Below are 26,330 nucleotides of genomic sequence, written 5' to 3'. Positions count from 1 at the left end.
GCCTTTCCCGTCAGTGAGAAAAATTCCCTGCCAGCAGAAAGCCAGAAAACAAGGCTAAAGATGGCGGACAGTCAATTATCGGCCCCTGGGACATGTTCCCGATACCCTGCTGGGTTTAGGGCAGTTGCGGGAAAGCAGCAGAATCTTCAAGCATCCCAAAAGCCTCAGGGCCCGCCCACTTCCCCACCTTGCGCTCTCTCTGTGGCGCCCACCTCTCCCGAGCCCCGGAGCACGCCGGGAATTGTAGTTTCTGACGATCCGATTCAGTCCTCGCGGGTTCTCAGAGGACTTTTCTGCCACCCCACCCCCACCCCAACCCCGCCCCCAGCCTCCACTCTGCCTCAACACACAGACACAGTCCCGGATGAGGAAGCGGCCTGTGATGCCACGCGTTCTGAGAGCCCTGGGCTGGGGCTTCTGGGAGTTGTAGTCGCTGGAGGCGGGCGCCGTCGGTAAGGAGACGTAGCGTTTCAACGGGTTTGCTACCACAGTTGGTTCCTGGAGGGACCCGCGGGGTCTGTCCGCAGTTTTGCTGTCACCCCGCTACCCCTGAGGCTGAGGAGGCGCTTTCCCCCTCTACGGCTCTCTTTCTCCGGCGCTGGATGCTCCTTGCCTCGCAGTCCATTTCTCTGCCTAGTTCTCTCTCTCTTCGATCCATCTCCAGAGCCCGGGCTTAGCGGGGACTCGCCCTCTGGGAGAGACAGGGCCGCGACCCGGTCCCTGCCCTGCGGAGACCCTCCTCATTCTGCCCCGTACAGCGGCTCCCCCCGCTCTCTCCTTTCCCCGTCTAAACACCACCGCGCTCACGCTCCTTCCACTCTTCCCCCCCTCCCCACTCCTGCAGGGATGGACGCTTCCTGGCGCCAGGTGGCCGGTGGCCGAGGCCGAGCCCGTGGACGGGCCACTGCGGCCCCCTCCTCGGGAAATGGAGTCCATCTCCGCGGCGCCGGAGGAGGGCGAGAGAAGGGGTCGGTGGGCGCTGCTGGTCCTGGCCCCAGCCCGGGAGGAGCCGCGACCGCTTCGGCTGCAGGTAGCTCAGCCCGACGCAGCCCCTGGGGATCTGAAGCGCCGCAGACTTCCGTAGCCAGTGGTGAGAATGGAACTTGTCGGGGGGCTCACTTGGATGCCTGCTAAGACATTTGATAGTCAGAACTGCCTCTGCCCCATTCATTTCTTTTCTTCTTCCGGAGTTTATTGTTAGCCTCATTTCTCAAACCTTTCAGGAAGCTGCTCATTCTAGGCTGATTCCCATCAGACTTTTTTCATCATTTTAAGTGATAGGAATATTTGTTATTTCCCCATCCAGTATTCTTTTCACTCTTTTTGCCTGCTAAGTGTCTAGACCAAAAGTTGCAAATTGTGCCCCCCCCCACCCCCCGAGGGGAGGAATCTGATTTAGCCTTTAGTTTGGTTTGGTTTGGTTTGGTTTGGTTGACACAGTGAATTAAATCTGAATTGGTTGCCAGTAGTATTTTTGTTTTTTCTTTTCTTTTTAAAAATCTCATAACAGTCTGGTTATCATCTACTTTTCTTGGAAAATGAAACTTTGTGGCTGTCGCGTGGGAACAGCCAGCTAGGCAACATCGAAGAAATCCCATTTAGAATGGGTTTAGGCTTTCCACTTCTCATTGGGTCTCCTACTTCTGTGGCCACTTGTCATTTGCCATCTTGATTTGATTGCCTTAGTTTAGTAACTTTAATTGTCTTTGTCCTGTAAGCACTTGAGTTTGTGGTACTTTCGACTGTGGTTCCTCGTCACAAATTTTGTGTCCTTTTCTGGGTTGTCTGGTGTGGCCTCCTCCTGCTTGTCAGTATCCTTCATCCAAAGCAGTGTTTTGGTGGAGCCTGAGAGCACACACTTAACTCTCAATTGTCCACACTAATGGAAGAGTGTAGGAGGCTAAGGGAAATAAGCCCTGAAATCATTGTATTGCTGTGCTCGGAATATATTTTTGGGAGGAGAGGAGCAGATTAAACTTCTGAATGTTTTCTTTTTTGTTTGTTTTGTTTTGTCTTTTTAGGGCCACACCCTCGGCATATGGAAGTTCCCAGGGTAGGGATCTAATCAGAGCTATACCTGCCGGCCTACGCCAGAGCCACAGCAACGCCAGATCCGAGCCTTGTCTGCGACCTATACCACAGCTCACAGCAACGCTGGATCCTTAACCCACTGACCGAGGCCAGGGATTGAACCTGCAACCCGAAAACCTAGTCGGATTCGTTTCCGCTGCGCCATGATAGGAACTCCCCTGGGTGTGTTCTAAGATAAAGTTAGGTGGTATTCCCTTTGTTAGTGAATTTTGGGGAGTGGTGGTGGTGAGGTGGGGGGGCAGTGTGAACAGTTTTGGTAGACTTTCTTGGATTTTCTGGTGAGTAGGAAAGCAGGCCTTCTTGAGCTGGATAATTGAGATTTGAGTGAAAGAAATAATATATGGGGAGGTTGCTTTGTCAACTTTCTTTGAGATGATCTTATGTGGGTCTATTAATCAGGTTGTGGATTTTTTTTTATTATTATGTCTAATTCAGCCTTTTAAAAATGTATTCTTAAGAGCTCTTTCTCATAATGATATTTATCATATTGTACATGAAATTTTGAGTCATATATCCTACAGCAATTACTTTTCTTCTAGTACTCAGTCCTGTGTAGGCCCTGTACATTTTCCTCCAATTTTACTTGGAATACTGAGTAGTCTCAGCAACAAGAAAAGGATAAACATTTCATGAGGGAACTAACAGATAAAACGTCATTAAGTACAAATATGCCTCCTAAAATAAGAAAGTTTATATTAGTAGAGGTTCATCAGTTTTAGGCATAAAGTGGCATTATTATGGGCACTAATGAATTAAGATCAATGTAGGATGTTTGTGGCTCCTTTCTTGTAATATGGTTGCTGTCCAGAAGAGTTTATTAACACTTAATGCTTGAAGAAAATTCTCAAGCATTAGTCCTTGGTCTTGAGGACTGTGAAGCCTCATTGAGAATGTGCTATGAAGTAATCTAATTCTTTTTGCATTATTATTTAACCATGTAACAAAATAAGTATAAGAAGTACAGGTGGAGTTCCCATCGTGGCACAGTGGTTAACGAATCCAACTTGGAACCATGAGGTTGCAGGTTCCATCCCTGGCCTTGCTCAGTGGTTTAAGGACCCGGCGTTGCCGAGAGCTGTGGTGTAGGTTGAAGACGAGGCTCGGATCCTGCGTTGCTGTGGCTCTGGTGTGGGCTGGTGGCTACAGCTCCAATTAGACCCCTAGCCTGGGAACCACCATATGCCACAGGAAGTAGCCCTAGAAAAGCCAAAAAAAAAAAAAAAAAAAAAAAAAAAAGAAGTAAAGTCATGGCCAGAGAGAATAGTAGAAGAACTGCTCCCAAATTTATTTAACATTTCTTTTGGGGATGAAATTGTTGTAAGAAGTACATCTTCCATGTTAGTAACATTTTAAATTATTGTTGAATAATTATGTTTTGTGACCACATTTTTTTCCCTTCTTTTTTAGGGCCACACCTGTGGCATATGGAGGTTCACAGGCTAGGGGTCGAATCAGAGCTGCAGCTGCCAGCCTGTTCCCCAGGCACAGCAACTCCAGATCCGAACTGAGTCTGCGACCTACACCACAGCTCATGGCAACACAGGATCCTTTAACCCAGTGAGTGAGGCCAGGGATCGAACCCTCATCCTCATGAATACTAGTCAGGTTCTTAACCCACTGAGCCGTGACAGGAACTCCTGTGACCACATTTTAGTAAAGACAAAACGTCCTTGAGCTTTCTAAGAAGCAGATTTTAAGCATAGTGGTTGTATGATGAATATTGCTTATGGAAAGTCTTTGGTGGGCCATTGCCATCCTGGGTTGTCGTATGGAAGAGGATGGTTTGAAAAAGTACCCACCTCTGCTGATTCTGATGTGCTCCCAGTGGGTATGTGTCCCATCTCTTAAAATTCACTGTGTACCATTCGTTTTTAAACATCTCATTTTATTTTATTATTGTTATTGTTATTTTTTCTAGTGCCGCACCCATGGCGGCACATAGAAGTTCCCAGGCTTAGCTGCCGGCCTGCACCACAGCCACAGCAGTGCGGGATCTGAGCTGTGTCTGTGACCTACACCACAGCTTGCAGCAGTGCTGAATTCTTAACCCACTGAGCGAGGCCAGGGATTGAATCGCATCCTCATGGATATTAGTCAGGTTCATTTACCACTGAGCCATGACGGGAACGCCTAAACATCTCATTTTAATTTTTGTTAATGTCCTTGTTTTGAGGTTGACCAGCAGTGTTTTGATACTTTATCATACTTTTGTAATTTTAAAAGTTGATTTGATAGTCATGCTTTCTGAACAATTAGCTGCATTTAGCAGAATATTTAACAAAAATGAAAGTTTTCATTGTGGTATTCTCTTGTGTGACAAGAAATTTGAATATACTTTTTTTTTTTTTTTTTTTTTTTTTGTGGATGATAGAATAGAGTGCACCAGAGGTGACTTAAATCTATTTAAAAATGATGTGTTGGTACAGCATGCTTTGCTTTTTGAGAGAGAATTTTGCAGAAATGAAACTCATTTTTTTTTTTTCCTTTTAAGCAGAGGTAATGTCTCAAAAGAAATTTGAAGAAATCAAAAAGGCTAATCAAGCTGCAGCCAAAAAACTTGTTGAAGAACACTTTAGCTCTTCATCTGAAGAAGAAGGAGATGACGATTTTGAAGGAAAAAGAGGAAAAATAGTTGCTAATACATTTATAAAGTATGCTACTCAGACAGGTACTGTGCGATCTTTTAAATTTTGACGTTATTACATCAGTAGAAATATATTCCTGACTTTTTCTAGCACCTTTACTCTATATGGAAAGGTTTTTGCATCTTAAGAATGAGCATTTTTATGTTGTAGAGTTGAATTTTTAATTTGAGTTATGTGTTGCAAAATGCTAAACTTTCTAATAGACGCTAATAGAATGGCAGTGACTTCTTCTAGAACCTTAGAAGTTCTTCTTTGTGTTTCATTGGTGTTTCATTAGAATGCTGGGTGGGAGGTGCCAAAGCTCTCTGTGAGATGAGTGAGGTCAAGTTGTTTCTGGTTATGATTTGATTGGACTTAGGTCTTTGAATACTCTTTAAATCTATTCTTCATTCCTCTCTCTTTTTCCTCATGTTAAATGTGTCTTGAAGTCAATTTCATTTATTGACTTTATTCCTTTATTTTCTATTTTACAATTTCTCATTTTTTATACTTTAAAAAAAAAATCTAAGTTTCCTCAGGTTTGATGTATCTAGTCACATATATCTGGGTTACTCTTTTTTTTTTTTTTTTTTTTTGGTCTTTTTAGGGTCATACCCGCAGCATATGGAGGTTCCCAGGCTGAGGGTCAAATCAGAGCTACAGCTGCTGGCCTCCTCCACAGTCACAGCAATGCCAGATCCTTAACCCACTGAACAAGGCCAGGGATTGAACCTGTGACCTCATGGATCCCAGTCAGATTTGTTTCCGCTGAGCCACAATGGGATCTAGGTTCCTCTTAAAGCCACATATGTCAGGAGAGAAAGGGCCAAAGTGATGTTACTGTGACGGATTTGGTACTAAGTTTAAAAATAGATTATTTCAAATGCAAATGCTCTTACACTTGCCATATTTTATGCTTAAAGTCATTATTGGAAACATTCTTGCATGCATTATCAGCATTAGTTACCTGAGCATATTTATTGATGGCATCATGAGCATAGGTACACATCATCAAAAAGTTTTCTAAGGAATTTACTGTATCTGCCAAGGAGTTCAGATTAAGAAGCGTGACTAGGAAGGCTGCCTCAGCCAGGTAGAAGCTGATGGAGAGGAGTGTTAAGGTTAGGAGATTTCTTGCTTTTAGAGGACTTCATAGAAAGTAACTTCAAGTTTCCTGCTTCAAGAACACCTCACTCCAACCATTCTAAATAGAGACAGATTTTACTTTTAAATAGGACATTCAGGGATGTGATGCAGTGTTTCTGCCTAGTGTCTGGAAAACCTTTATCATTTGTAAGTTTTCTTAAATTTTTTTTTTTTTTTTTTTTTGGCTTTTTAGCGCGGCACCCCCAGCATGTGGACCTTCCCAGGCTAGGGGTCGAATCAGCTACAGCTGCCGGCCTACACCACAGCCACAGCCACACCAGATCCGAGCCCCGTCTGCGACCTACACCACAGCTCACAGCAACGTTGAATCCCCCACCCACTGAATGAGGCTGGGGATTGAACCCAGATCCCCTTGGATACTGGGTGGATTTGTTTCCACTGTGCCACAACGGGAACTCCCAAGGCTTTTTTCAATTTTTAATCTGGCTTTCATCTTACAGTGTTCAGCCAATTTTTCTTGGCTTATATTAAATCCGTAAATGTTTTGGTTTCCATTCCTTTGTGTTCTGTACTTCGCCCCTGCCAAAGTAAGGAAATCATATCACCTGACTTAAGAACAGTAAATGCCAGGGTCATGAGATGGTTCCCCGCTCACGTTAGTGAAGTGAACACCAGAACTTTATCAGAGCAGTTCGTTCTTTCTTTCTGAGTGCAGCCTTTATACCTTTCCTTTTCTCAGATTTCAGACTTGAATGGTCAGCTTCCTGATGGGTTTCTCTGTCTTGTTGGACCATGGAAACACAAACATATGTTGAAAGATAACTTCTTCTCTTGTTTTCTTTAGTTATATTAATAATGCCACAGTCTTCCCAGTCACCCACTCAAGCCAGAAATGTGGGAGCAGGGATGGCATACACATGGCATGAGTGTGTTTTATTCTCTACCACTCCTCCCCGCTGCCCGTGTCAGGCAGCTCCTCAGATACAGCACTCTTTGCTTCAGAATCTTAGTGTGATCATTGACTTTTAAAAGCAGTACAATCTAATTGTCACCCAGTCCTACTGAGTTTTACGTCCTAAATTTCGTAAAACTACCCTATTTCTCTTGACATACTATCATTACCTTAATTCAGGCCCCCCACAAGCTGTTTAATATGATTAAATCCACATAATAACTCTGTGAGGTAGATATTACTATTACTATTTTAAAGAAGAGGAAACTGATATAGGCAGATTAACTTGCCTCAATAACTTTTTTTTTTAGTCCTTTTTTTAGGGCCGCACCCATGGCACATGGAAGTTCCCAGGCTAGGCCTCGAATTAGAGCTGTAGCTTCCAGCCTACACCACAGCTCACAGCAATGCCGAATCCTTAACCCACTGAGCAGGGCCAGGGATTGAACCGGTTCCTCATGGGTACTAGGCGGGTTCGTTACCCCTGGGCCACGAGGGGAACTCGGCCTCAAGAACATTTTTGGCTTTGTCTGTGTAACTATCTCTTGACTGGTACGTTACCCCTGGGCCACGAGGGGAACTCGGCCTCAAGAACATTTTTGGCTTTATCTGTGTAACTATCTCTTGACTGGTACTTCATGTTTCCAGTCTTGGTCTCCTCACACTCATTTTTCTTCAGTTGTCAGAGTGATCTTTTTAAAATGCATGACTTCAAATGCCATGCTATCTGCCATGCCATCTAGGGCATTGCATTTTATTGCTGTAGCCGGATTTTAATATAGTTTTCAAAGAAATTTTCAACTAATTTTATACATGTAAGGTTAGACTTTATTTTATTAAAACCTATTTATCTTTTGTTTTATATTCTATTTTACATGTTAGCTGTTAAATTAGATGAAATTGTGTGTGTGTGTCCGTGTCCTTTTCTAGGGCCGCTTCCCGCGGCATATGTACGTTCCCAGGCTAGGGGTCCAATCGGAACTGTAGCCACCAGCCTACGCCAGAGCCACAGCAACACAGGATCTGAGCCGTGTCTGCAACCTACACCACAGCTCACGGCAACGCTGGATCCTTAACCCACTGAGCAAGGCCAGGGATCAAACCCGCAGCCTCATGGTCCCTAGTTGGATTCGTTAACCACTTCGCTACAATGGGAACTCCCAGATGAAATTTTTAAGTGTTAACACATTCGTTAGAGCCAACTATGCCAAAAAGCAAAATAAGTGCATAGGATATATTTATTAAGTTTACCTGTAAGAATTCTCTTTAAACTTTAATGTTTCTTTAAACTAAAGCAATTGTCGTTAGTAATTTTATAGTATTTTATAGTGTAGGGAGTGATTTTATATTTTATTTAATATCCTAAATTATGCTTGTATGTGTATTATGGTAGAGCAAGTTTTTGTAAGTATTATGTTTACTTGGATGATCTTAGAAAGTAAAGGATTGCCCAAGTGTCCTATTTATTTAAATTTTTTTTTTTTTTTTTTTTTTTGGTCTTTGTAGAGCCACACTCGTGGCATATGGAGGTTCTCAGGCTAGGGGTTGAATCAGAGCTATAGCTGCTGGCCTACACCATAGCCGCAGCAATGCCAGATCTGAGCCATGTCTGCAAACTACACCACAGCTCATGGCAGTGCTGGATCCTTAACCCATTGAACAAGGCCAGGGATTGAACCTGTGTCCTCAGGGAGCTAGTCAGATTCGTTTCTGCTGAGCCATGACAGGATCTCCTAAATTTTTTTTTAACTTAAATTTTGGTTTGTACTATTTTTTTGCCATGCTAAGTATTTATGATAAACTATCTGTATTTATGATAGTTTATGCTGTTGGTCTACTTTTCTTGGAGGCTCAGTCAGCCTGTGTTGGATGGTCTTTGTTGTACTAAAGGCCTGTAGGTTTATTTCTTTTACACTAAAGTGGCTCAGATTATTGTCCTTTTGGTATTGTGCTTTGGGGTAGTTGTTCTGCCTTTCATTGTGCTGTTAGTTCTTGGGCCTTCCCCTTGCCGAGGCTTAGCATAGTGGTTCACTTTGGAGTCACCCTGTGTTCCAAAGTGTGTTCCGTGCCTAGCTTTCTCAACTGTAAAATGAAAATGAAAATAGCTTACTCAATCTTCGTGAAATATAAATCAAACAGTGCCTAGCAATAAATGCTTAATAATTGCTTAGAGAAAGTACAGGCTAGTAATTTTTTTCTAAGAAGTTTATGCTTCTTTTTTAAGCAGAAATGGCATGTTTAATAAAATAAGATCATTGTATTGATCTCAGGATCTTTTCATTCAACAGATTTTTACTAAGAATAAACTGTGTGTCAAACAGAGACCCACATACACACGTAGACACTTACATACACACTCATATGCATATTCATATGTTTAGGCTAAATGGCTCTGCTGAGCTTTGATGTTCAGTTCCCTTCACTTTGCTTTTTTTGGTGTGCTTTCCCTTGTTATTTGACATCTTGCTGCTGTTGCCTGTGGCTCTGAAAGCAGGTGTACTCTGAGAGAATGCTGGGGTAATTGCTTTTGAGTCAAGTACATAAGATGTGATGCATGTGACCTCTTGGCAGTTCACTGGTTGTGTTTTTCTTAAACGTCTCATTTTTTCAGCTATATTTTGAGCAGTTGATATTGCTAAACAGTTCCCTTATAATGTGGTGCTCTTAGTGAGCTTGTGTCATTTTCCAATGTGGCTTAACCTGAAGTTTTCAATTTTTGAATTTCAAGATGGAGATGTACGTGAATTAGAGCGCACAAAGCAGTATGTAAATGAAGCTTTTCAAGCAGGGGCTATGACATGCCTAATTTGTATTGCTTCAGTGAAGAGAAACCAAGCAGTAAGTTTTTCTTCTTATCTAGATTAATGGATCTCTTCCAAATATCTTATTTTGTGTTTATATTATGTAACCATTTATTATTCTTTTTGCTGATTCTTGTTTAAGAATACTTCATGTGAGAACTTCATTTATGAATTAATATTCATTTTGGGAATCTGTAATTAAAAGAAAAATACCTCTAAATGAGCAATCAATATTTTTAGCACTATTAATATAACTGAAGCAAGTATTTTTAGTTTCAATGCATTTGTCAATTTGATAATGCACTTTTAGCATCTGTGCTTTATAGATTTCCACAAATACTGGAATGTTAAATAAACTATATTTCAGTACTATCAGCAGGTTTAAAAAAGATAGATATGCTCTCTGCCTTCAAGGAAGTAAAGCCTAGCAGTGACATTTATGGTTTCTTAGTGAATGTCTCTTGCATGGAGGGCACCGTGGAACGTGGCTAGGGTTAATGGGGAGAGATGGATTCAGAGATAACTCAGGTACTTAGAGACACTATGGCCTAATGATGAAGTTATATATCTGTAACGGGCATTAATAAAGCAGTTAAGGGGAAGAGATGACCGAAATGAATAGACTCACCATTCAGACCTCAGATAAATGCTCTTATGTCAGCATTGTCTAGAGAAATGCTGCTCAGATGTGAAATAGGTTGGTCATGTATAGTGAATCAGGAATGTAGCCTATGTCGGATAGGATAGCATGGTGGATGCAGGTGCCTCTGGTGCCCTGGGTCACATCTGATTGTCTTACTGACTTGAGCTGCAGTGGATGAATAGGCTCTGCCTGAGGATACATTCCCACCTTAAACACTTGTATGTGGATTTTTTTTTTTTTTCCTACCCCAGTGCTTTCTCCTTGGGCACTAACTCAGCCAGTATGTGGGTGTAGTGAGGAAGCACAGCAGAGTTAATGTCCCTTGGGGCAGCATCCCACCATAGGGAATTGGGGGATGAGTGCCCCAGCCTCCCTCTTCGTTAGCGGCTGGGGCGGGGGTAGTCCTAGGCATGTTCTACCTGGTTCTTCAGAGCATCCCTAGCAGGACTGAGCTTTGGCCCTTGGCCATAATGAGCTCAACAATACAACAGTTTATTGGCCTTTTCTTTTTCCTATCTTGTCCTCTTCTGCATCCCAGTTCTTTTCTCAGGTACTGCTTTAGGGGAGAACTCAGACTGAGAAGTTGGCTCTTTTTTTTCAGTGTTCTTGCCAGCTTATGTAGTATGCTCCCTGTCTGATTTGAAACAGCTGCAAAATGTCATGACGAAAAGAGAACTGATTTTTGTCAGGTGTAGCAAAGTGTTGGATGGTTTAAAACATAAATTTACTGTTACTCTTAAGCTTTTAAGTTGCATATATACGTTCCAAAGTTTTTTACTCATCTAATTTTTAGAATTTAGCATTAAATAGGTTGTATATAACAAGAGAGCAACACAGAGATTATATGTACATATTTGTGTTTAAGAATCTCTTCGTGGTGCTATTTATAATTAGAAATAACCTAAGTGTCTAGCAACCAGAAATTAAATTATGGTAGTAAATCAACAAAGTATCTATTATACAGCAATCAATATCATGTTATCTGAACATATTTGGTAAGGGTAAATGCTTATACTATGGATTTTTTTGTTTATTTATTTATTTATTTTTTGTCTTTTGAGGGCTGCACCCACAGCATATGGAGGTTCCCAGGCTAGGGATATAATCCCACCTGTTGCCGCCAGCCTATGCTACAGCCACAGCAATGCCAGATCCGAGCTGCGTCTGCAACCTGCACCACAGATCACGGCAATGCTAGATCCTTAACCCACTGAGCAAGGCCAGGGATCGAACCCACAACCTCATGGTTCCTAGTCGGTTTCGTTTCCACTGCGCCAGGAAGGGAACTCCTTTCTTTATACTATGTTAAAATGCTATAAAGTTACATATTAATCAGTATGGTATGACCTCATTTTTTTTAGGTTTAAAATATATACCAAAAAATTACAGACTGTCTAGAATGTTCTAGCTGAATAAATCTAGATGATTAACACTAATTTTCTTTAAAATATTCTACGTGTAAATTAATTTTTAAAAAGGACTTCTTTTCTATTACACGAAAAGGAAAATTTCTTTAATCCTTAGGTAACTCTTGAAATAGTTTAGTGTGGTGTATATTTTTCTTTATTTTTTTAAAGGGGGTTCATGTATTTTATTTTATTAAAGTATAGTTGATTTATAAAGTGCCAGTTTCTGCTGTACAGCAAAGTGACTCAGGCATACATGTAGATACATTCTTTTTTTATATTGCTTTCCATCATTGGTCTATCCCAGGAGATTGGATATAGTTCCCTGTGTTATCCAGTAGGACCTTATTGCTTATCCATTATAAATGTAATAGTCTGTACCTACTCACCCCAAACTCCCAGTCTATCCCACTCCCTCCCCCCTCCACCTTGGCAAAGTGTGGTGATTATTTTATAGTATTATGGAATTATCACAGAAAAATAATTGCATACTTGTTAATTTCTGATATGTTTATGTTAGGTTTGGAGTTGTTCAGGTTGTTTCTGTATATTTCACATGCCCTGTATCCAGAAGTGGGCTAAAGACAGCCAGTTTCTGGTATCTTCTCCTTTGACGGATGATGATTTTGGAAAGAGAGATTATCCCTGGCCTTGGTAAGTCTTAATTTAGTTGGAATGTTTAGTTGTAAAATAAATGAAAATGGTGGCTCCTAAGTTCCTTTATTGGCAGTATCAGTATTCATGCTTGGCCTTAGTCATTTGATTTGTGAAGATATGAGACCTTGTAATCCCCACCTCCTAATTTGTGTAACTACTAATTCCTTTTGATAACTAATAAATCATTCAGACTAATGATTTATTAATGTTTTTTCCCCCGTGCAAAACAACTTAGTTGTCCTTTTTAAAGAACTTTCATTTATTTAGGACTGGAATCCATCATAATTCTGGTACTTCTCTCAGGAATTCCTGTTAGTATGTATTAGTATCACATTCCATAGGACTCTCATCTATATTTTGATAACAGGCTTACCAATGTTATCCTCTTTCTACATTTATTAGGTTAGTTTGTCTTATTGGTGATTATTTCATCTTCAACTTTTGTTACATTTCCAGGAAAAGTTGGGTAGTGGAAATTTTTTATTTCTGCTAAAGAAAGACAATAAAAAATATATCCATACTGGCAACCCAGAGGGTAGATTTACTGTCAACATAATGAAGGATAAACTTTAGGGACTCTGGGTTCACACAGCTATTCCCTTTTATGAATTTTATATTTGTAATTTTATGTTCTTTTTTAACAGAGGCCCCCAAATTGTATAAGATCCAGGCTTCAGAAAATATGGATCCACATTAGACTTCTTCTTATTACCATAAATACTGATACATTTGTAAAATTGTGGTAGTGTAGTTTTTAAAAACATTTTAGATGTACTACTTTGCAAACTTTTTTCTCTGCCATCTGTGAAAGGTTTCATTCCCATGTTACCAAAGGGGATATTGAAGTTAATTAAAGCAAAATGATGTGTTTAGACTTCTCTTATTTTTAAGAAGAGCCAGGATTTGTAGACTAGGTTTCCTCATGTCTAAATTCAGTTCTTTTTCTGTTTTTCTGAGGTTTGTGTTATGGTATTACTTTTATTTTTTATTTTTTTGCTTTTTAGGGCCGTACCTGCATCAAATGGAAGCTCACAGGCTAGGCATCAAATTTGAAGCTACAGCTGCTGGCCTATACCACAGCCACAGCAATGCAGGATCCAAGCCACATCTATGACCTACACTACAGCTCACAGCAACACCAGATCCCCAACCCACTGAGCAGGGCCAGGGATCGAACCTTCATTCTCGTGGATCCTGGTTTGGTTTATCAACTGAGCCACAAGGGGAACTCCATAATACTACCTTGAGATACATTTTTCTCTTGAATATTAGCTTCTCTGAAAAAGTGTATTTTTCAAAGTCTTTTTTTTTGGTACTATAAATTATTTATTTGTGAAAGAATTTTAGTGTTTAATAGGTACAGACTTAGACATTCTGGCTTAATTTTAGAGATTTAAACTTTTCTTGTTCTTTTTCTCACTCTTGCTATTCTCACTTCTATTTTATGTAGTCATTTTGCCATAGGGGTAGAAAATACCAGCTAATAGAGGAGTGAACTACGACTTCTAGATCTAAAAGGAACAAAAAATTCAGTCAAATGTGTAGCAATCCTGACATTCCATATTTTACGTTTTTTCAGAAAGAAAATAAATGGCTGTCCTGGTTAAGGACACATTTTGTTCAATCATCAAAATGAAGGTAGAATTTGATAAAAATGTTAATAGTTTATTTCTTTTCTTGTCCGCACCCATGGCACATGGAAGTTCCCAGGGTAGGGGTTGAATTGGAGTGGCAGGTGCCGGCATACGTGACAGTCACAACAGTGCCAAATCCCAGCTGAACCAAGTCTGTGACTTTCACTGCAGCTTGCAGCAACGCAGGATCCGTAACCCACTGAGTGGGGCCAGGGATTGAACCCACATCCTCATAGATAGTAATCGGTTATTCTGAGCCACAGTGGGAACTCCTTAATGTTTTAAAATTAGTTGTTTTGTGGAAATCAAACATTTAAAATGGACATCTTTCTGCTAAACTGTTGCTTGTGTATAAATGAGATGTGGCATAGTTATATTTCATTGTTACCATGCCATAATTTTCAGTAAAGCTCATGCATGTGCACCTGTTGCCTTCACTTGCCCCAGTCTCCTGGAAAAATTCAATCTCAATGTTGATGGATAGTTTTAAGGTGTGATGAGTTGCTTTTTAGGACTTGTATCTAAGTTTAGTAATTTTTCTTTAGTAAAGGAAGTTTTAACTTTTCCAGCAGAATTCCATTTTTTGTATTCTGGATGAGACAAGGTATTTTGTTTTTGATTTTTAATTATAAGAACAAATAAATAATTTTGTTTATAATAATTTGTGTTTTTCTGAATATGTGTTTATTTGGAAACAGAACATGTTCTCAGGAGAATGAAAATATATTGTATATGATAACAAAAGAAATTTAAATGATGATGTGAACTTTTTCTAATATAGTATACTAACTACTCATTTGGGGATTAGAGGATTAGGGGATGTAGGATTAGAGGATCTTTTGAGAATGAAGTGATCTGTGATGAATTTGATAGAGCTGAATATTAGCACTTGCTAGGTGAAAATTTTTCTGCTTTAGCAGAGAATATGAAATAGTATTTGAACTTTTCTTTGACTTGGGCACATTTGAAATATATCTATTTTGTATTAGATGTTGAAAAATAGGAAATTCTTTTATATGTTTTCATATACTTTCCTCCTTAATTCTAGATTGTAGGTCATATATCCTGCTGCTGTACTACCTTCCTATAACCTAATTTCTCTCTTCTGCTTGCTGTTGCTAATATGTTTTGCTTATTTGTAGAACACCCAACCAGACTTAAAACATTGAGCTTTATATGATTGAAATGAATATATATCAAGAATAAAATTCAGATGGTTAGTAGAAAGCTAATACTGCTTTCTTTTTGTAGCTGTATTCTAGACATGTGTTGTTTAATACAGTAGCAGCTAGCTACATGTAGTTATTTAAATTTTTAAAAGTTATAAAATAGAAAATTGTTCCTTCCTCTGTTTTCCGTATTAGCCACATTTCAGGTCCTCACTAGTCCCGTGTGGCTAATGGCTACTGTGTTGAGCATGGAAGATATGGAGAACTTCGATCATCTCAGGAAATTTTTGGACAGAGCTGTTATAAATGGTTGAAATCAATTTCAGTAAAATCTTATTTCTTACAAACATCATGAGGGAGCAGAGGTTACATTAACATAAAGCTGATTGTATGTACTCCATTATTAAGTATACTTATATTCCTGTCTCATGTCACTTTTGTAGGTGAAATTAACTTGAGTAATTTCATTCCTCTTTGTAGTCCAAAATGTAGGTTTGAATACAGACGATCTGACACACCTAGTAGGTACTATTGCTATTGTGGAAAAGTGGAAGATCCACCTTTAGATCCATGGCTTGTACCTCATTCATGCGGCCAAGTATGCGAGAGAGATTTTAAACCTCCTTGTGGCCATAAGTGTTTACTCCTCTGCCATCCAGGTGAGTTATCGACTCTGTTTCTAATCGTTTGTGGAAGGTCGTTTCTTCTTATGTCAAAGCAAAAAAATGGCAGAAGTTGAACTCAGCGCTTAAGTTTATATAAGAAAATATTGACGGGGATTGCCTCTTTAGGAAGTGTCCGTAAAGAAAGCTTTAGAAATTACTGATAGGGGTAGGAGCTGAAAATTTTAACTTTTGACTCTGATTTTTTTTTTCCTTTCATTGGATTCTAGGTCCCTGCCCCCCTTGTCCAAAAATGGTCACAACCACTTGTTACTGTAAGAAAGCAAAACCTATCCCTCGCCGGTGTAGTGCTAAAGAATGGTCCTGTCAGCTGCCATGTGGGCGGAAATTGCTTTGTGGACAGCATAAATGTGAAAATCCTTGTCATGCAGGTAAAAGGTCATACCTGTTAGGTGTTCCTGCCTTAAGCAAACGTCAGAGCAGTCTCAGTTGCCTTTCTAATAATGCTCCATCCTAACTTACCATTTTGATTTTAGGAAGTTGTCCGCCGTGTCCAAGAGTTAGCAGACAAAAGTGTGTCTGCGGCAAACAAGTAGCTGAAAGAAGTTGTGCAAGTCCACTGTGGCACTGTGATCAAGTAAGTATATATATATATACTTTGAGGAGTGGGTGCTAAATTGTAAAGAAGCACAAACAATTAGAAATGCCAGTTAGATTTAGTTGGATGAAAGAGGAAGACTAGCAATTCAGATGAATTATAGTCATGTTTTAGGAAGCTTTTTCAATGTAATATTTTAATTATGGGGAAAATTTTTTTCTCAAACTAACAGCTATTTTTTGAATTTCAGGTTTAGTACATGTGTACTTTTTTTTTTTTTTTTTTTTTTGCTAGCCCTCCCTCACCTTGAATTAATCCAATTGAGGAGGTAGGATTGGCACTGTAGATTGTCTTAGAATTGGCATGGTTTTAGTACCATTCGGAAATCTTTGGTGGATGGCCGTACGAAACGATATGTTCTTTTTTCTTTACTATATTAGAAAATGTACTTTTTGGTGCATAAATAATGTGTCTATATACACTTATGCGTATATGTAAGACACCTGTGTAAGATATAAAGCATAATAATATGAGGAACAAGAGAAATTGCTTATTTGCAATTGAGAAAGGATTATGTCGTGTTACCTAGTCTTTTGTTAACTTTAGGTCTTTAGCTATTGCTTATTGTGTTTTATTTCAGGTATGTGGGAAAACACTATCATGTCGTAATCATACATGTGAACAAGTCTGCCATGTAGGTGCTTGTGGAGATTGTCCCCGATCTGGGAAAAGGTTCTGTCCATGTCAGAAGTCAAGTAAGACTTCTTTTTAAACCTTTCATGAGATTATGATTATTTATCATGCTAATTAGAGTACTTTCCCAATTAAATTAGATTTCTCTGGGAGCTTGTAATGTAGTTTCAATAATAATAATACAGATTTGATATCAGATTCCATACATTTGAATGAGAGAACGATGTAGCATAGTGGATTAAGAACTTGGATTTTGGGAGTTCCTGTTGTGGCGCAGTGGTTAACGAATCCAACTAGGAACCATGACGTTGCGCGTTCGATCCCTGGCCTTGCTCAGTGGGTTAAGGATCCGGCGTTGCTGTGAGCTATGGTGTAGGTTGCAGACATGGCTCAGATCCTGCTTTGCTGTGGCTCTGGCATAGGCTGGCATCTACAGCTCCGATTTGATCCCTAGCCTGGGAACCTCCATATGCCACGGGAGCGGCCCTAGAAAGGCAAAAAGACAAAAAAAAAAAAAATAAAAGAACTTGGATTTTGGATTCAGGCAAATCTAGGTCCACATCCCCACTTTTATGAACTACAGTTTCCTCAAGTTAAATACGAACAGTAATAGTACTTTCTTTATAATTGTGAGAAGTAAATGATAAAATGCACAGAAAATACTCAGTGTATTGCCCAACACATACTAATAATCATAAACTACTGTCATTAATGTGTATTAGGTTACAGGTGAATTTAGTTCTGGCTACTTTGAGATAAAGGCATAGAAGTGTTGCGGTTCAAGTTTCCTTTCTTGACTCTGCATCAATACAGCACACACAGTTGTTAAGATTATTGCCATTATTTGTCATAATATGTTTATGTTAAAAGTCAGTTTCATAATTTTCTTTTTTCATTTTTATTCCCACACCAATGGCATATGGAAGTTCCTGGGCCAGGGATTAAACCCGAGCCATAGCTGCAACCTATGCAGCAGCTGCGGTGATGCCAGATCTTTTAACCCACTATGCAAGACCAGGGATTGAACCTGTAGAACCTGTGACTCAAGCCGCTGTAGTTGGATTCTTCATCCACCATGCCATTATGGGAACTCCGGTTTCATAATATTTTAAGTCTGGATTTTTTTTTTCCCCTAGCCTATGAGGTTATTTAGAGGTTTTTTTTTTTTTTTTTTTTTTTTGTCTTTTTAGGGCCTCACCCAAGGCATATGCAAGTTCCCAGGCTAGGGATCAAATTGGAGCTGCAGCTGCTGGCCACAGCAATAGTAACCTGGGATCCAAGCCATGTCTGCAACCTACACCACAGCTCATGGCAATACCCAGTCCTTAACCCACTGAGCAAGGCCAGAGATTGAACCCATGTCTTTATGATACTAGTTGGGTTTGTTACTGCTGAGCCAAGATGGGAACTCCCAATTTTTTTTTTTTTTTTATTCTATATGTAATTCTTCATGGTCTTATTTCTTTAGAAAAGAATTTCTGACATAGCTCATAAAAATGTGCTTATTGAATATGGTAACTTGTCATGTGTTGAATTCTTTTTAAAAAGCATAAACATCACAAATATTAGGGATTATTTTCATTAAAGTTCACTTTTTCCAATAATTATGTATATGCCAAAATTCATAGCGTGAAAGAGCTGTCATTCTCTAGGGAACCCAAAGACCATGGCACATTATTATTACTTTATAATAATATGTATTATTATTAATACAGAGTTTTTCTCTGCTTCTAGAGTTTTCTTTGCCTTGTACAGAAGATGTACCAACTTGTGGAGATAGTTGTGACAAAGTTCTTGAATGTGGAATCCATAGATGTTCACAGCGTTGTCACCGAGGACCTTGTGAAACATGTAGACAAGTTAGTCATCTCCTGTAATAATTACTTTTAAGAGCTATCTACCGTAATACCTCAAATGGAATTACTTCATAATTGTTTTCATAAATATTTATATCATGATCTAGTATTTAGGATGAAGAAGTGGGAGAGTATGCCAGCAATTAAATCTGAAATTACCCTTTTTTGTTTTGCTTGGTAGAAGTTTAAATGTTGTCATTTTTTATGGATTATTGTTGGCTTATTTGTTCCCAGGAGGCATTCAAAGCAATGATGAATTAGGCCTAGTGATGATGGGAGAAAAAATGCCCAAATGTTGTTTTGATTTTGACGTACTGCTAGATAATCCAATTTTCTTTCTTTCTTTCTTTTTTTTTGAAAAGAGATGTGTAGATGTTATGGTGTAACTAGATAAAAGGGATTTTAGTGTGTCATATTGTTTTACTATTGAATGCCAGAATTTTTACTAAATTTAATAATGGGGATTCTATGAAGTCTTTTCGGAACAAAGTAAGATACAAACAAATGTCTTAGGAAATTTAGCTTTGTTTTTTTTTTTAAAGGCATTTTGTACAAAAGACTCTTAAAACTTTTCTCTTTCATTTTTTACTAATTATGAAATTACAATGTGAAAAAAATCATGTCAACAAAAGTCAGTTTTCATAACATTTATTTGATTCTTCCAGGAAGTGGAAAAGCATTGTCGCTGTGGAAAGCATACAAAACGAATGCCATGTCATAAACCTTATCTTTGTGAGACAAAGTGTGTTAAGATGCGAGACTGTCAGAAGCATCAGTGTAGGAGAAAGGTAATAAGCTTGGAAAACTGATTTAAAAATTCCTCTAGAATTTTTTCTTTTTGGGCCCATAAGAAGTGCATTCTTGACCTGTGCCTCAAATATTCTGGCATGTTCTTTGCTTTCCATGTGCATATTAATTCCTAATGATAAATATTCTAGATTATTCTTTATATTAGTGGGAAATCTTACCAAGGCTTTAAATAACAAAAGTCTCTTTATCCTGTGCATAATTCTTTCAGCTTGGTTCTTGCTGTTTCTGTTCCTCAACTTTAAAACATCATAGCAGTGTTAATGATAGTTCTTTTGGTGTAGTAGAGGCTTAACTTCTGTTGTTCAAATCTTATTTTTAGAAACTTGATTCAGAATAAGGTCAACTGGAGTATTTTAAGTCTGTAGATTTGTGTGTTTTTTTGAGTCCTTTTTGTCGTTATGAATTATGTCTTTATCTCTGGTAAGATTTCCTCGTTCTTATCTATTAAATATAGTAGTTTCAACTTTGTTTTGCTTAGTGTCGGTATGGTATATCTTTTCTATTCTTTTACTTTTAACTTACTCATATTGTTATATTTAAAGTGGATTTCTCTCATCCAAATACTAACCAGGCCTGATTGTTTAGCTTCTGAGATCAGACAAGATCAGGGTTCAGGGTGGTGTGGCCATAGACTAAAGTAGATTTCTTATAGACAGCATTTAGTTAATTGTTTTATTTTATCCAGTCTTTGTCATTTAGTTTGGGTGTAGATGGTTTACATTTATGGTGATTTTTTTTTTTTTTTTTTTTGTCTTCTGTCTTTTTAGGGCCATACCTGTAGCATGTGGACGTTCCCAAGCTAGGGGTTGAATTGGAGCTGTAGCTGCCGGCCTACACCACAGCCACAGCAACTCTGAGCCGCATCTGAGATCTACAGCACAGCTCACATCAACACCGGATCCTAAATCCACTGAGTGGTGCCAAGGTTTGAACCCCTGTCCTCATGAGTACTAGTCAGGTTCCTTAACCACTGAGCCACAACAGGAACTCCTATTGTGATCTTTAAGAAAATGGTTGGATTTAAATTATTTTGTGATTTATTTTCTGTTTGCCCATCTGTTTTTTTTGGGGGGGCTATCTTTCCCCTCTTCTTGTGTCTTCTGTTTGATTCATTGTTTTTCAGTGATTCCATTTAATTCCTTTATTCAGTTCTTATGCACTTTATACCCATGTATTTTACAAATTTTTTTTTTTTTTTGCTTTAAACAGGTACTTTTTAAAGAGTTTGAAAAGTAAAAATAGTCTTTTATGTTTGTCATCAAATTCATCATGATTTTTGGTGCTTTTCATCTTAATATAGATTCACATTTCTGTCTGGTTTATTTTCTTTTATCTGAAGGACCTCCTCTAACATTTCTTGTTGCCCTGGTCATGAATTCTTTCAACTTGTATAAACTATCTTTAGCCTTTGTTTGTGAAAAATATTTTTTACTGTAGAATTTTAGTTTAGCAGTTTTTCCCCCATGCTTGAAACATGTTGCTCCATTATCTTTGTTATCCTTATCCCTCCATATATAAGGTGTCTTTTTTCTTTGGCTCTTTTTAAAGATTTTTCTCTTTATCATTAGTTTTTAGCAGACTATTTGTGGTGTTCCATTGTTTAGCTTTCTTCATGTCTCTTTAGCTCAGTTTTTATTGAGCTTCTTGGTCTGTTTGTAGTTTTTATCAAATTTGTGAAATTTTCAGTCTTTATTTGTTCAGATATTTCCCCCCCACCTATTGCCTTCTTAGACTCCAGTAATGAGTATGTCATGCTGCTTGAAGTCCCATAGACCACTGATGGTTCCTTTTTATTTAGTCTTTTTAATTTTCGTATTTTCAGTTAGCTTATGTTGCTTTGTCTTCAGATTCACTAATTTTCTTTTGCATTGTCTAATCCTATTGTTTATCCCATCTTGTGTTTTTTCATCTCCGACAGTATTTTTTTCATCTTTGAGGCTTGGAGTTGTGTCTTTTTTGTTATCTTTCATGTCTGTCATTTGCATGCTCATGCTATCCTCTCTCTTCTTGGATATGTGGATGGGCTATACTTCAAATACCTAGTTTAATGTCCTTGTCTACTAATTCTATCATATGTCATTTCTGGGTCTATTTCTATTGATTGATTTTTCTTTTCCTTTTGGATTATTCTTTCCTGTTGGGAGACTTTTGATTGGTTTCTAAACATTGTGAACTTTATATTTTGTGCTACTACTTCTCTACAAATTCTAACCACATGGGCCTCCCTAAACTATGAACTTTGTTTCCTCAACTTGGTGAGATCACTGCACTCTGATTTAATCTTTCTTCCTGTGCTGTAGCCTGGAAACCTTTAGGTCTAAGCCTGCGCCATCATAGGACTTACTTTGTTTGCTTCTCTCCTTATAGGGCTTTCTGTCTTGTCCTGCTTAATTTCCAATGTCTGTTATTTCATATATTTTACCTGATTTTCTAGTTTAAGACGGGAGAGTAAATCTGGTCGTTATTGAGAGACAAACGTTGAAAGCTTATTCACATCATGGATCACTAACCTTCTTTTTCCTCACTGCTACTGTGAAAATGATAGGCATGTAGCATTACGTGGTAAATATTTGCCTAATTGAATGAACTATTTTGACTTTTAACTGCCTTCCAATAATGTGTGTTTTGTTTTGAGCTATTTTTAAACAAGGGAACTTGTTCTTAAGTAGGTTACAAACCTAAGTTTCTTTAAGACAGTTGTAGCCTATATTTCCTTTCCATAGTTTGGATATGTGAGAAGTCAAGCAGTGAGAGTGGCCATATGGAATTTATGTAGTTGCCTTCTGTTCGTGGATGAAAATAAAGACAGGTCCTAGACAGCTGTATTTCTCACAGATTGGAAATAGAGAAATGACAAAATAAAGCTAGGAGCAATTAGCCCATCTCTGCTTCTTTCCTTTAGTTAGTCTCTGATTATGGACAGAAAGTCGCTGAAAATTAACCTATTCATTGAACGGGTTTTATTGTCATTGTATTTTAAAAATAGCCAGATTGTTCACCTGAATTGACTGTGGGATTTGGCCAGATCCTTCCTATGGTTAATGTTGTCAGTCTCTGCTTAGACAAGTAGAAGAGAAACTATCTTTTTGAACTATTTTAAGTCATAGAATATAACTAAAGGGCAAGAAAATTTAGCTTGATTTTACTGAATTAGGTCATTATCTACTTAAACTTTATACTTAGTACAAGATAGTCTACACAAGAATACTTTGTATTTTGTATCTTGAATACTTTTATTTTTATAGTGAAAAGAACTATCTTTTGATTTCCCTAAGGTCTGTGAATAACTAGTAATGGCATTCATAATTATGTATGTTTTTCAAATTACCTGTTCTTTATATATTGCTTTCCCTTCAGTGTTGCCCTGGAAACTGTCCACCTTGTGATCAAAACTGTGGACGGACTTTAGGATGTAGAAACCATAAGTGTCCATCTGTCTGCCATAGAGGTAAAATTTAACAATAGCTGTAATTTTATGTTTCTATTTACATAGTGCTTTATAGTTGATAGAGAGCTTTCACATTTATTATCTTACTCTTGACATCTTGAGAAGTTAGAGCAGTTGCCAGTATCCTTATTTTATGGATGAGAAAATTTAAGATAAAGAAGAGTCAGTGACTTACTTGAGAGAAATGTCTGGTAAAGCAGTATAGCCAAGATTTGAGTGCAGGCCTTCTGAATATAAACTTTTGTTCTTTTAATAATACCATATTGTTTTCTTACTTTTTCCCAGCCTTCTGCACCTAGTTTTAAAATTAATTAATATGTTCTTAGGTTTTTTAGTATTATTTTGAATTTTGGACATTTATATAGAATTAAGTCTAATAAGGGATTAGATATATTCTAACCAGTGGTTCTCAATTTTTTTTTTTTTTTTTTTTTTGGTCTTTTTAGAGCCACGCACACAGCATGTGGAGGTTCCCAGGCTAAGGTTGAATTGGAGCTGTAGCCACTGGCCTATGCCACAGGCACAGCAGCATGGGATCTGAGCCACATCTGTGGCTCACAGCAATGCCAGATCCTTAACCCACTGAGCGAGGCCAGGAGTTGAACCTGCATCCTCATGGATCCTAGTCAGATTTGTTTCTGCTGAGCCATGATGGGAACTCCTCAAGTTTTTTTTGTCTCAGGGCCCCTTTACCCTCTTTTTGGACCCAAAGAGCTTTTGTTAGTGTGGGTTATACCTATTGATATTTATTGTATTTGAAGTTAAATTAAAATGTAATAATACTTATTTTTTTGTTGAAAATAGTAGCAACCCAATTCATCTTAATACAGTAACTTTTTTGTGAAAAATAACTCTTCTCTGAAAAAAAATTTAGGGAGAAGAATGGTATTGTTTTATATTTTTTCAAATGTCTTTACTGTCTAGCTTAATAGAAGATGGCTGGATTCACATAAATTTTGTGATCACTGCCTTCAATCTATTGTGATATCACTTATCACACAGCTTCTGAGAAGTTCTATTCATATGAAATTTTACAGATCAGCTGAAAAGGTTTCAGGGATTCCTAAGTTATAGACATTGAAAACTGAGTTAACTTTATTCATGTGAAGTATATTGGTATGGAATGGAATCTATTAAAAGATAGTATAAGGTAGTGGAAAGAGAATGGACGTAAGAGGTCCTGATTCAGGTCTGGACTTAGTACCATTATGACCTGAACGAATTGTTTTTTTGCTGTCTTCTTTGGGATTAGGTGGATGCTCGGTATACTTAATGTCTTAATCCTCTCAGAAATCTTAGAAGTATATGGCATTGCTGTTGTTTTGTATAATGAGGAATTCGGCAAAGAGACTATTGACCCAAGGTCGTAGAACTACTTGCAGGATCAGAATGTGAACACAAACTTTCATAATATTTTCATCATACCATGTTACCTTCCCATTAGGAAAAGTGGCAGATTCTGTCAGCCCCATAGACATTTCCCTGTGGATGTTCTCTGATTTGTCATTGTGTTTAAATTATAAAGTTTAGAATTAGCTTTTCAGTTCTCACCATCACTAAAAGGATTTTATTTTCTTTTATATTCATAGTATATCATTGATCCATTAAATTTGAATTTCATTAACATTCTAAAGTTAGTCATTCAGTAAGTGTTTTTGAGCGTTCTACTATGTACCAGGCACTGGGATTACATGAGTGAAAAATTTGACAAAATGCCGGCTTTTATGGAATTTATTTTTTGTTCTTCCCACACAAACTACAAATAAGTAATAGGATTAATATAGAATATCAGATAGTGGCAAGCATAGAAAGAAAATAAAGAGTAGAATTAAAATTGTGCCAGTGGGGACAGTGTATACCGTGTCACACAGTGTGGTCAGGGCGGGACTCTGGAGGGAGGACATGTGCAAGGCGTCCTAAGAGGAGTAAGGGATCAGGCCCTGCGGACGTGGGGGAAGCAGAGTGTGAATGCAGAGGTCCCGAGATAGGAGCTTTGAAGGAGGACCGAAGTGGGTTGCTTAAGGAGATGAGGTCAGAGAGATGGGATAAAGGAGCATAGGTTTAGGGCCTCATAGACTTTAAAACATGACCTTCACTTTAAGTAGAAAACTTGTCTAGTTGTATGATCACCAAAGAAACTGGATCAGTAGTTTAGAATTTTCTCACACAGAAAATACCAGCCCTTGCTAATTTTTATACATGATTTTGAACACATAAACATTTAAAGTATATATAAGTTCAGACTCTTTAAAAGTATTAGATATATGTAAAAAAGGGAATGTGCCCAAGCCCATTATATCATTTTACAAGGAAAGTAGAGAAAATTACAGGCCAGTCTGGCTCAGGAACATGTTTATAAAATATTGAAGTTTTAGCCACTCAGATCCAGCTGTCTGGTACTAAAGTGTTAGCTATCCAAAACCTTAACCTGTCATAACTAAGTTGGGTTTATTGCAAAAAAGTATAGCTGTTTTAAGATTAGTATATCTAATAACATGCTTCTACTATATCAGCAGATTAAAGGAGAAATGAGATCGTCTTAGTAAATGTCTGAAAAACAGTTGATAAAATTCAACATCCATATGTGATGAAAACATAACTAGAAATAGAAGACAGCATCCTTAACTTAATAAAGAGTACCTGCAAAGAGACTACAGCAAGCATCATCCTTAGGGTGGAAATGTTGAATGCTTATATCCCTCTTGTATTATTTTGAAGCAAATCCCTTAAATTTTTAGTTCATTCTTCATCTCTAAAAGATGGACTCTTAACCTGAAAATAGTTAATCTGTTTGTCAATATCAACAAATATCTGTTGTTCACATATCTTGTTGTCTCATAAATAGCTTCAGTTTTTACTTTAGTTTGTATGACTCAAAAACCTAACAAGTTTGACATTGTAGTTGATCAATGTCTCTTAAAATCTTTTAATCTGTAATTTCCATTTTTAAATATAATTTTCCGTCTTTTATCTTTTGTCACTTGAAAAAACTAGGTTGCTTTACTTTCATAGAGTCTTGATTTTTTGGATTGCATCTCTTTGATATTATTTGACATTTTCCTCTCTATTTTCTATAAATTGTTATTGGGACTAGAGGTTTGATCAGATCTAGGTTCAATTATTTATTTATTTATTTTTGGTAGAATGTTTAATTTTTTAAAAAAGAAGGTTATTAGCTCCTGACGAAATTTACCTTAATGGAAAGTATGTGAAAATAC

At 38.0% G+C, this 26,330-nt stretch overlaps 1 protein-coding gene across 24 annotated transcripts in view; it reads left to right on the top strand.

Annotated features, from left to right (window-relative positions):
- Nucleotides 1–420: 420 nt before the first annotated feature.
- The window catches only part of NFXL1 (nuclear transcription factor, X-box binding like 1), a 58,317-nt gene continuing 32,407 nt past the window's right edge, over nucleotides 421–26,330 (top strand). For 2 of the 24 annotated variants that reach the window (XR_014812397.1, XM_084971980.1), the window contains exons 1-11: nucleotides 490–1,030; nucleotides 4,583–4,759; nucleotides 9,503–9,612; nucleotides 12,145–12,278; nucleotides 15,565–15,743; nucleotides 15,977–16,138; nucleotides 16,244–16,344; nucleotides 16,946–17,060; nucleotides 18,733–18,857; nucleotides 19,520–19,642; nucleotides 23,022–23,112. Coding sequence is in view for 12 of the 24 variants with exons in the window: in XM_084971980.1 (XP_084828106.1) it covers nucleotides 847–1,030; nucleotides 4,583–4,759; nucleotides 9,503–9,612; nucleotides 12,145–12,278; nucleotides 15,565–15,743; nucleotides 15,977–16,138; nucleotides 16,244–16,344; nucleotides 16,946–17,060; nucleotides 18,733–18,857; nucleotides 19,520–19,642; nucleotides 23,022–23,112 (1,501 nt within the window). In the remaining 12 variants the exon portion in view is untranslated. Of the gene's footprint in view, nucleotides 453–489; nucleotides 1,091–4,582; nucleotides 4,760–9,502; nucleotides 9,613–12,144; nucleotides 12,279–15,564; nucleotides 15,744–15,976; nucleotides 16,139–16,243; nucleotides 16,345–16,945; nucleotides 17,061–18,732; nucleotides 18,858–19,519; nucleotides 19,643–23,021; nucleotides 23,113–26,330 lie in introns of those variants that run through there. The other 22 variants (XM_021100583.2, XM_021100582.2, XM_021100581.2 and 19 more) reach the window with 22 other exon arrangements.

Source organism: Sus scrofa, chromosome 8 (genome assembly GCF_054392235.1).
Source record: "Sus scrofa isolate SSC_HxYL_T2T_F1_AM1 chromosome 8, Sscrofa_HxYL_maternal_Yorkshire_Landrace_v2.0, whole genome shotgun sequence".
Classification (NCBI taxonomy): Eukaryota; Metazoa; Chordata; class Mammalia; order Artiodactyla; family Suidae; genus Sus; species Sus scrofa.
Note: the sequence above shows the minus strand (reverse complement) of the source record. Positions and strands in the feature narration are given on the sequence as shown.